This window comes from Bubalus bubalis, chromosome 2, assembly GCF_019923935.1.
Source record: "Bubalus bubalis isolate 160015118507 breed Murrah chromosome 2, NDDB_SH_1, whole genome shotgun sequence".
Classification (NCBI taxonomy): Eukaryota; Metazoa; Chordata; class Mammalia; order Artiodactyla; family Bovidae; genus Bubalus; species Bubalus bubalis.
Window position 1 is genome coordinate 61,925,682 of NC_059158.1, and position 12,224 is coordinate 61,937,905.

At 35.2% G+C, this 12,224-nt stretch overlaps 1 protein-coding gene across 2 annotated transcripts in view; it reads right to left on the reverse strand.

The window, feature by feature from the left end:
* ITGAV (integrin subunit alpha V) overlaps window positions 1-12,224 on the reverse strand; it is a 101,841-nt gene that overhangs the window by 42,547 nt on the left and 47,070 nt on the right. For both annotated transcript variants that reach the window (XM_006067879.4, XM_006067880.4), the window contains exons 3-6: window positions 9,861-9,952; window positions 6,820-6,934; window positions 2,014-2,075; window positions 57-102 (exon numbers count right to left, since the gene is read on the reverse strand). In XM_006067879.4, the coding sequence (XP_006067941.3) occupies window positions 57-102; window positions 2,014-2,075; window positions 6,820-6,934; window positions 9,861-9,952 (315 nt within the window). The remainder of the gene's footprint in view (window positions 1-56; window positions 103-2,013; window positions 2,076-6,819; window positions 6,935-9,860; window positions 9,953-12,224) is intronic.

Genomic DNA, 12,224 nt, shown 5'->3' on the forward strand with positions numbered 1-12,224 from the left:
TAGATGAGTCTGAAATATAGTCATTATTGGGTAATTTTTAAAAAAGATTAACCTACCTTGCCAATAAAAACTACCAGGACCACCAAGAAGTACTCTGTCAGCCTAGATTAAATCAAACAAAAAGATATATATTTTAAAACAGATAGCTTTAAAAACTGAGAGCAATATAATAAACATAAAAGCTACACATTCATGTATATATGACATATATATGCATATACATTAAAGCAAACAAAATTATAAATCTTAAACCCAGCTGATTCCATAATTTTCACTGTACCTTTTCTAAAACACAATACAATAACTATTAAAAAGGAAGCCTACATTCATTTAATATATGAAAATATACAAATATATATATACATACAGATTCTGTAGATCTTGGCTGCTTCACACACTTGGTATGAAGTACTGTCAGCAAAGTATTATTAGTTACAGTATGAAAAAAAGTCACTCCTTAATTTTGTTTATTACATTTGTGACTACACTGACAAATTTCCTTTCTAATAATCATTAAATTTTTTTTAAGCTAAAGCAAAATTTGTAGTGTCATGTAGATCTAAACAGGAGTGAGGTTTGAGGGTACATTTTTCAGGGTATGTTATGCATATAAATTACACTTGACTAGCACTTCTTATATCTGTAATAATTTACAAGTATCTAATTCAAGATAGTGTTTTGAGCATATTTTAAAATTTCTTCTCGCTGGAGAAGAGAAAAACTTTCTCCAAATACACATACAGCCTTTGAAGCTTTCAACAATCTCCTGCCTTGGCTATGTAAAAGATATTTCTAAGTTGTCTGCTTTAAAATGACACCACTTTTCAGAAATCAGTTGAAGAGAGCAGTTAATTTAGTAAAGACTATTCATGGTATGGGAATATTTCTGGGGTTATAGTTGTATCGGTGTAAGTACAGAAACTATGAACACTTCTTGTATTAATACAACATCTATTTGAAAATACATCATCCAAGTTGAAACCTTTTATGTGTTAATACACTTTACCTCTCTTTGTTCTGCTTCCTTAAATTTTAAATTATGAGTAATTATGAATAAATTTTGAATTATGAGTTTCAAATTGAGTGAATTAAAATTAACTGCTTGATAAGGAGAGTTAACTAAAATTATTAGTACCTAATATTTAAGATTAAAAATATAAATTTATAAAAATAAGAAAATGCTTTATTAGTTTCTCTGAACCATGATTATAGTTTCTGTGCTTTTAGTAAATTTAAGGTACTTTTGCTTACATTTTCTAAGTCATATTAAGTTTTCTAAGAAAGCTCTACTTTTAATCAAGCAATGTGTTTTTGAGACTTCTCTAGGAGTAATTAATTTTCTCAATTTGTTATTCAAAATGCTCATATATCCCACAAAAAACCACACAAAGACAAAAGTAAATTATATAAAATATTTAAGAAAAATTTCCTTTGAAAATATACATGGAATTCTTATTTTTAAAAAAATGATGAAAAATTATCAACTCTAGAGAGCATATCAGCTTAGTTAAAAATACTAAAGCCCTATATATGAGATTTCTTACAGTAATTAAACTTCTTCATCTTTATTTATTGCCTATGGGCACATAATAGATGGCAAACATGCATGCTTTTCAACTTTTATTAACTAAACCCTGATTTGTAAAAAACTCCCATTGACAGCTTTTATGAAAACTCAATTTCAGGCAAAAATAGAAAGCTTTACTATACAAGTCTGTAAATCTATCCAACTGGAAGTTTTAATATTAAGTCATAATTGCTGTCTATCTTCTGCTAAGGAGATTTTCTACTATTTTCCATTCCCTTTTTGATGAATATTTCAAATAAGCAATGTCTCCTAGGGAGAGAACAGTATCAAGCAAAGGATATCAAATGCATGGGTAATTTTTATTAGAGGTTTCCATAAAACAGGTAATAGTTACAGAGAATATGAAGTATTATCCAGTAATTTTTAACCACAGTTTAGATAACAAGGTAGATCTGAATCTCATTCAGTCTTAAATGAGAACTTACTTTAGTAAAATCAATGCTGAATCCTCCTTGACAAAATCCCTGTCCATCAGCATCAATATTTTCTAAAATAAAAAGATTGGAAATATACACAAACCCAAAAACAAACAAATAACACAAAACAAAACATGGGAAAAATCTGATATCACTGTAAGATAATGTACTAGTCTTGGAGAGTGTTCATTCATTCAGGCTCTTAATGGGTTATTAACACATTCTTAAAAAGTTAGTATGAATGTTTATCAACACCCATTCATCAGAAATGGCAACACAGAAAGATGAAAGTAACTAGACCAGTCAGCAAGGGGCAGAAAGATCATCTAAGATAGTGGATTTCAAACTTTATTTTTATACAGAAAGATTATAGTTTATATCATAGCTCACACAACCCAACATACACGCATTGTATTTCATTCCATCTTTTAAAAAACTGGTTATGACCCATTCTTTGATTTCATTTAACAATGATGAGTCATGATCTTTGAGTTAAAAACTCCAATCTGAAACTTCTAATTCTTACTATTATTCCCCTACAGTTGCTAGGTCTTTGCTAAGTTATTATGAAGACTAATAAGCAGATACCTGCATTCCAATACATTTATAGCCAACAACAACAACAAATCTGAAAAAAACATTGTTCAGAATTTAGGGAGATGGCCTAGTTGAATTTTCTGCAAAGAGCAAAATATACCCTGAAAACATTTAGAAAGCCAACTTTTTAAAACATGACACTTTTAAGTATTTTCCAAATGATGACAGACTCAACTGTTTTACTCTTTCACAATTACCCCTTTTCCTATAGTTCTCACAAAAGGGGACAATTGGCCAATTAATTTAAATTAGCTCTAATCATGAGTAATACTGTACCTACAACAGAGGTAACAGTGAGCAAGTATTTTCCTTGTTTTATTTTGAGGATAATAAGAGCAATGAAAAACAGCTACTCTTTAGTCATCAAGGAATGATTGTAGTCAATGCCACAATATCTAAATAATTATGATATAATATTTCTGTATTTGCCACCCAAATACAGTAACCAAAAATATCTACTTTCAGTCACAAGGACAACTTGCAAGAATTTTTGTCAAATACTCCCATCAAAATTTTTGAACCCATTTTTAAAACCTGGGAACTGCCCTAAGATTACACACTTAATATCTAAATTTAGAAATTTTTTTAGAAAATAGCCTCAAGAGTATAATGCTCCCCCAATGTAAATTTTTCTAACCAAGAGGGAATGGGAAAATGTAGGGCTGGGGTTTCCAGCATCTAGTGAATCATAGTAAGGAATTCTGCTCTGACCTCAAGTCAGCCTTTTATTTCCTTTATTCGAGTTGCATCTGGGGAACTCTTCTAAGCTATTTATAAAGACATCCTTTTTCGATTATCTTACTGTACAGTTACCTACTTTATTTGGTTTCCCAGAACATCCAACTAGAAAACATTACTGTCTTTTAAAAATGTAACAGGTACATATTAAACAGTGCAAATGTAAAGAATTTTCTGTTGACTATAACCTATTTCAGGGAAGGCTTTTGTTTTTATTTGTATGGACAGTTAATATTTTTCCTAATTGTTAAGCCTGACAATATTATATATAATGTTACTGATCGTGATAGTAAGAGCAGCTAGTGTTTATTAAGCCCTTACTGTGAGTCCAGTACTGTACTAAAGCACTTAAATTATTTTCAAATTTACACAGCAAAATTCTATGAGAATAACAGTAGCCCTATTCAATGAGAGATACTATTATTAGTCACCACTTACATCTAAGGAAATTAAGGCTCACAGAAATTAAGGAATTTAACCATGGCAAACCTGCTAGTAAATAAAAGAGAGTGGATCTGAGGTGAAGAGTGCCTATACGATTAGGCTGCAGTATCTCAAACCAGCGGTGTATTTGTAATTCCCCAAGCAACCATCAAGGGGAAGAAAAAGAAAACTAGAAATGATACCTGAGAAAAATCTATGTGCAAATAATATTATCATCAGAAAGTAGAAAGAACAAAGACTCAGTCTGAGCCTGAAGTTGAGAGACTATTTAAATCATATGATTTGTGGTTCAGGCACTTTTAGAACAGAAAGACATTCAGCCTTTTGTGCAATGCCCAAGAACGGGCATAGATATAATAATGAAAAGCCAAAAGCAAACATAATCAGTAATAAGGTAAATTTTTACAGAGAGTAAAGTTCCATAAATTCACATAGGTCACAATAAAAACGAAAGCAAATAAACAAACAAATGAACAACAACAAACCCACAAACTACCACCACACCAAAACAAGCAGTTGTCAAGAAGTTGGCAGTGAAGCCCTACAAAACTGGCATTCCCAAGTAAAATCAGTCATGGGGCTAGCTTACATAATTTATTGAAGTACGAAGAAGCCATAAACTACAAAAATTGCCTCTGAAGTCTTTTGTCTAAATCAGTGTTTTATTAATGATCAATCACCCACGACTGTAGACAAGCAGGTTGTCGGCAGATAAGAATACAACCCAAGTTCTCAGATTCCCACTCTTGAGTGTGTTCCTCTGGGCAGTTTGCCTTTTGTACTTCAGGCCTGCATGTAGCTTAATATTTCAAAGGTTGAGCCCAAAAGTACACACAATGATCAAGAGATACTGAAAGCCAGACTTACTAGGAAGAAGGCATTCACTTTTAATTTTTTTTTTTTTTTAGATTTTTCTCTGCTTTTTCTCATACTTGAGGTATTATCATCGGTAAAGGGCCAGGTAATAAATGTTTCAGGCTTAGGGGCTAGACAGCCTCTGTGGCAAAAATTCAACTCTCCTATTGTAGATATTAATAGCATGTGAACAAATGGGTGTGGTTATGTTCCAGTCAAACTTTATTTACAAAAACAGGCTCACAAGTCATAGTTTGCTGACCTGATTTGGATGTTAAATACTTTGTAAAATAAGTTTAAAATGTCTGTGCTTAAAACAAATAAGTGAAGGCATTATGCAGCAGCTACATCATGCAAACAGTCTTAATCGTTTAAATACATGTTAAGAAAAGAACTGGTCATTAGCGAAGAGGCAAAATGACGAAAAATACTAGCCAAACATCGCAGTATATCCTCAAGGGACCATCATCATTAGAATGCTTGTTTTCAGAAGGTTTCTTGTCCTCTTACATCAGGAATTAATCCAAACCTGCACTTGTGAGAGCAGAATGTACTCTCTATAGAAAAGCTGTGCTTAGTACAAAGGCAGCTGAAATGGCAAATGTTTCCTATTGCTAGTAATACAGGGAAAAGGTTCCTTTGGAATAAGACAGACCTGGGTTTATATCCTCATTAGATCACTCAGCACCATAACATGCAGGAAAAAACTGTGACTTCAATTGTCTGGATCTCGGTTCCCACATGTATCGGAGGAGAATAAGGATGATTTTACAGGTGTGCCCACCACACAAACAGTAAGTTACAAGTATGGCACACCATGGTTAGTTCATACTTGAGAGCTACAAAATTATCTTTTCATAATAGAAATATTTTTGCAATACAAAAATTAAAAACACAAATTTAGTCCTCCCATTTTCCACACGCCACCAGAGAACAGTACCATGACCAAAACACCAACAAAAGGTGGCGACACCAACGGTGGAAGGAACTGAGGATAAAGCCGCCCATTCCCTCCACCCTGCGCACCGTGTGCCTCCTGCCCGCCCATGGTAAACGACGTGGTTCTGTGTGCATAGCATTCTTTTCATGTTTGCCTCCCACTTACAGAAGTAGGAGCAAGGCAGTAGGCCAAGAACACAAGCATTTAGCAAAATGATTTGCAGTTTCTCAGAGGTTCAACTGCTTAGAATTTTGAAGACTAAGTTGATACTTTGACCTGATGTCAGAAGTCGCCTGATGAGGAAAAAAAGAGTCCAGCAGTAAGAATTTTACATGTTGTGCCTTTGTTATTAACTTTCTCTACTACACTACCTGGTCAACAGTGAAGCAGAAAGAGTAAAGGTCTAAAAAGCGCTCCAGGTATAAACACCATACTGCATTTCAGTAAGAGATTTTTATGTTTCTGATATGGAGATCTGGGGTGGTAGCCAACTCAACGATGGTGGAGAAGCAAAAGCACTGCAGTCTCCAAGAAGGAAAAAACATACAGCGTTTGGAAAGCATAATTAAAATTATAAATGCTCAAAGTCATCTTTAGTCACAATATAAATGTAACTGGCAATTTCAAATACTATTAGAGAACAGGGTGAGATCTTTTAGATCATCAAGAGGAGTGAGTCTAGTTAACAGACTGACAAAGAGACTGATTAAAGCAAGGAAATTCAGACTCTGACTCTTGAGCCCAATGTTCTATCTTCCTATAAAAAATCTGGCTTCTTAAGATATAATTTTTTTTTAACTTTTAACACCATTATTAATATAAAGCTGTAAGCTCTCAAACTTTGGTTTCCATCAGAATTACCTCATAGAGTTTGTTAAAAATGCAGGTAGCCAGGCCTGATCTAGACCTGCTGAATCAGAATCATTAGCTGTGGGGCCTGCATCTCTGATAAAGTTCAAGGGAACACCTTTTGACCAATAGTGACTAAAAATGCAGGTTTCCAAAATTAAATGTTAATTGTTACTGACCAAGGAAAAGGAAAACAATAGTTCTTAGGAAGAAAAGATAAGCCTGTTGACTGTATATTTGACATTTCTTTACATTAATAAAACTGCTTGCATTTTGCTCTCTCAAACATCATGGTATGTCTACAAATTTTAACACATACATACACACACATTTTTAACAGCCTAGGCTTCCCAATCCTCTTGGTAAAAGCTAGTTCAACTTCCAACACATACTTGATCTGCATGGAGCATACTCAACAGTCTTTGTTCCGTCCTGAAGAAAGCATGTTCCCACGGGCTCTCTTTCCTGCTTCATCTCAGTCCTCCAGTGATACAGTGGGGCACAGGCCTGGAATCAAAGGGGGGAGTCCATGCATAAACATTTTCTGAAAAAAACTAGTGTTTCAGACAATATATAACATCCTTTTATAAGCATCAACAAAAATTAATCAAACCTAGCTGCGATTCATGGGGTCACAAAGAGTTGGACACGGCTGAGCGACTGATCTGATCTGATCTGATACTGTTAAATTCCTTATCATAGTCGTGGATAAAAATTTTTATAAGTACTCTTCTCACATGCTTCTAAAGGCCATATATGTAGTCTAGGTTTTGATTTTGTTTTTTTCCCAAAATAGTTAGCAAAATTATTATTCCATGCAGTACCTTTTTGATTTTAGGTACAGGTCACAGACCAACTCAATACTTTAACTAAATAATATATCTCTAACCTATAAAACAAATAATTTATCGAATAAGGGAGTAAAAGAATTTGCAGCACTTCTTTTATTTAATTTTCAAATAGACTATGACCTTTTTGCTTTCAGGGCTATAGATTTCAACACTATGTATAAGTGGTAGAGCCAATGTTTTAATAGCATAGGAATCTACCAAAGTATAACAATTCAATTTGCTGGAAAAAAAAAATCAATAAATTTTCTATAATATCCTTTGAAGCAAAACATTTTAAAACAAACACCGCAAACAATACTGAGCTATATTTACCCGAAAAACTGGAAGTAAGCAATTGTATTACTTCTCTACATGTACCTGACTTCCAGGGTGGAGTATTTGCCACTTCTGCGTATTCTTGCTTCCCTCTACCTCTTTCTGCCTAGAATGCCACTACTCCCAACTCCTCCCCGCACCTCTAACCGCAATTTGACACATTCCTAAGCGCCACTGAAATATTACTTCCTAAATAAACCCTTCCTTGATGCCCCACAATCCAATGGGAAAGAAAGAAAATAATAAATACTATGCTGCTAACTAAAATAGGGAAGAGCTGTCTGAGGAAATGAAAGTAGAGCTGAAATCAGACTGACAAGGAGCCAGCTCAAGTGAAAAGCAGTAAGTTACACATAGGATAAGCAGAGGGACAAACACTAAGGAACTAACTGAAATGACTTGGTATGGAAAGAATCAAAAAATTAGTGTACTACACATGTAAGATGGAGTGAGATGCTGGCAGAGAGACAGCAGCCAATGACTGGACTATGAAGATGCTGGTAAAAGCCAGGATGAACAGATTTTTTTTCTGAGAGTGATGAAAAGCTGCTTAATTGTTTGAATCAGGAAGGTGAAATGCTCTGGTTCGCTCTGGTCCCTCTATAAAGAACGCACTGTTAGCTGGGGCAAGAGAGGAAGCAGAGAGGTGAGAGGTGCTACCACACTGGCCCAGGAGAGTAATGACGGTGGCTTGGCAAGGACAGAATAGTGGAGACGATGCTTTATTGAGGGGGTGGAATCCTGGAAAGCTGAAGGCAGAACTGACTGGGGTTGCTGGGGAATGGCGTAGAGTCATGCTTTTAAGATGAGGATGTTTTATATGGAAATAGTTACTTTCCTGGTTTTTCCTTTATGATGGAGGGTAACAGTTCTATTTTGGTTCACATTTATTTTGAATAATAATGAGATATCCAAATGGAAATGTCAAATTGGCAGTTTGGAAATACAACTTGAAAGATCCAAGAACAATTAAGAGCTGGAGACGTAGATTTGGGGATTATGATACACAGATCGTATTCACAGTCACAGGATAGGTTAGGAGTCACTGGATAAAAGGTACGGTTCAAGAAAACAGGAGCCCAGACCAAAGCTCAGACACCACAACATTTAGAAAATGAGCAGAAGTAGAGCTACTAAAGGCGATGGCAAAGGAGCAAGTGCTAAGGGGGGGAACTGGAAGAGTACAGTCCCAGCAGCCAAGGAAAGAAAAGTATTTCAAAAAAGTATGGCTCAAGCAACCTTGCTGAATGGTGTTGAGGGGCCAAGAAGACTATTCTTGACCTGAAAGTCAAAAGTGACCTTGCCCATGCCTACCTGAGCCAGACAGGAAGGGCTGGGAAGAGGAAGGAAAATGAGAAAGTGGAGACAGTTACTACAGAAAACATTTCAACAAGTCTTCGAAAAGATGAGCAAAGGAAGGAGACTATAGCCAAAAGGAAGATGAGGCAAAGGTAAGGGTGCTTTATTCGTAAGGAAAGGAGGTACTAGGGCATTTGAGTAATCAAAGCCACACTATTCCTAAACCTTGCTGGAGAGAAACAAATTCCCAGAGAACTACCAAGTGGGGCAGAAAAAATGTCCCATGTAGGAGTGACAGTGAAAGTAGCAAAAGCCAAGTCTATGAAGGGTGAAAGAGAAGGTATCCTTAAAAGGGGTTCAGTTCAGTTCAGTCGCTCAGTCGTGTCTGACTCTGTGACCCCATGAACCGCAGCACACCAGGCCTCCCTGTCCATCACCAACTCCTGGAGTCCACCCAAACCCATGTCCATCGAGTCAGTGATGCCATCCAGCCATCTCATCCTCTGTCATCCCCTTCACCTCCAACCCTCAATCTTTCCCAGCATCAGGGTCTTTTCCAATGAGTCAGCTCTTCGCATGAGGTGGCCAAAGTACTGGAGTTTCAGCTTCAACATCAGTCCTCCCAATGAACACCCAGGACTGATATCCTTTAGAATGGACTGGTTGGATCTCCTTGCAGTCCAAGGGACTCTCAAGAGTCTTCTACAACACCACAGTTCAAAAGCATCAATCCTTCAGTGCTCAGCTTTCTTTATAGTCCAACTCTCACATCCATACATGACTACTGGAAAAACCATAGCCTTGGCTAGATGGACCTTTGTTTTCAAGGTAATTAGAGCTATGTTATCAGAATAGACTCTATGCCCCTGAGCATACTGAATTTTACTATCAGCTTTCAAACAGAAAACTTTCTATGTTTTCACATAAATTGACTAAATTTAACCTGTGAGTAAATACGCAAAACTTACCAAAATTTTATCCTGTTTTGACCTCACAGATGCTCCAAACCACTGATGAGACTTGAACTCCAATGGATCATCCTTGGCATAATCTCTGTTGCCTAAAATAAAATAAAATTTAAAACTTTTTTAAAAAGCATGAGGGTGAGAATCAAAATATGCTTTCTTTGTATAACAGAGTTTATTTCAACTCAGTGAGGTTTACAAATAGCATGCCTCAGATTAATCAAATTTGGCTACTTATTTCATACACTTTAAAACATTATATACTTTATACTTTCAACTAATCAGAAAAATAAAATACAAGATGACTTGGAAGTATCTCAGATTTGTTACTTGCCCTATCAATGATCATAATAGATATGTAAAAGTCACAATAAGTGAAATTTTCCAGTTGCTAAATTATAAGATAATTAACTATTAAATACTTTCTGTATTCCCCAAAGTTCTTTCTGTAGCATAAAGATATTTCTAAAAATAGAAGGCTATGAAACACCTTTATAGAACACCAGCAGTTAAAGACTAAAGTAAAAGACTAAGATCTTGAGAATGACATTATACCATGAGTCAGAGTCCAGGAGACATTATCTGGCTGGTAGGAAAAAGAATTAGATTTGGCACACTACATGCAAACATTTATTTTTCAGCCTACATTATTAAAAAAAATATTTCCAGTATACCAAGTACTCGTAAAGCACTATAGATTCTAAAAGAAAAAGATAAAAATCTTTTCCACAAGAAAGTTCTTGATTGGCTCAATGAAAAAAAAATTACAGAAATAAATCCATAAAGTATTAGGAGAGACTATTCTTAAAGACTAGTCTGTTCCTCTTAAAATCTACTTATAATAATCATTCCTTATAAACATATATTTCAATAACTATACTGGAGAGATATATCAGACCAGTGTCAGCTTTAAGAATGCCAGCCAATATGTAAATATCATCAAGAGGTTTGATTAAATCTATTCCCTAAATCTCAACCTTCTAAGATAGTGCTTATGGTTATTCAATTCCATTCTGAGGAATTTTAAGATCAACTGAAGAATTATAATAATTAATGATCATTTCAATAATGCCAGACATTTCATAGGCAAGATGAAGGACATATTAGCTATACAATTCTTTGAACTTTTTTGTTGTTTTTGCCAAAAAATAAATAATTTGAATTGTCACTCTCCAAAGTCCTCTATCTGTAGTCTAAACACCACTCACTTTTGTCAGTGGTCACAAAGCACCTTTTTATTGGTAAAGGGAGGGAGGAAGGATGAATGACTAACTAATATATGCCTTTTACCAAGAAAATAAGGTTTCCCAACAGTGGTCGGCTTGCCTTTGATGCCGATGTTCACATGCCGACCTCACTGGGAACAAGACACATCAGTGACCTAAAGGTCCCCCAACAGTCCATGTGCTCCCTTACATTTCCCATCCTCCCAGTTAGGTTAAAGCCACATAACTCATTTTAATCAATAAGTTAAGTGCAGAAGTGGCATGTGTTCCTTCTAGCTCAAGTCAGTTAAGAGTGGATATGACTTCAGTAGTCATCAAGTAAATGCAAATCAAAACTACAATAAGGTGTCATCTCACACCAGTTAAGAAGGTTATTACCAGATGTGCAGAAAAGGGAACCCTGATATACTGCTGGCTGGCAATGTAAATTGGTGCAGCCATTATGGAAAATGGTATGGAGGCTACATAAGAAATTAAAGATAGGACTATTATTGTATGATCTGGCAATTCCACTCTAGGCATATACCTGAAGGAAATATACCACTATCTTAAGGCAATATCTGTACTCCCTTGTCACTGAAGTATCATTAACAACAGTCAAGACATAGAAGCAACTTAAATGTGAATGAATTAAAAAAAAAGAAAGAAAGAAAGAAAATACAGTCTATAATTAAAATGGAATATTATTCAACCTTAAGAAAAAAAAATCCTGCCATGTCCACCAATATGGTTGGATCTAGAAGGCATTATATTAAGGGAAATAAGCCAGACACAGAAAAAACAAATGCTTCATTGTATCACTTATATGTGAAATCTCAAATTGTCATTTCATTTTAAAAAACAAAGCAAAACAAAAACAGTGGATATAAATTCACCATGTTTTCTTTCTCCCATCTATGAAACTGAAAAGAATAGATGGTGTGGAATTCCTTAACGAAAGAAGCCGTAGTTCAAGTTTCCAAACCATCTAAAACAGCCAAATGATCAATACAAGATGATGACATGAGCAAGAAATTATCCTTTTTTAAGTGAGTAAGATCTGGGTATTTGTTTTAAGGGAAAAAAAAAATTGTTGTTACTGCAGTACAGCCTAGCACAGTTTGAGCAACATATATTCTAAAAACAAAACGCTAAAAATGGC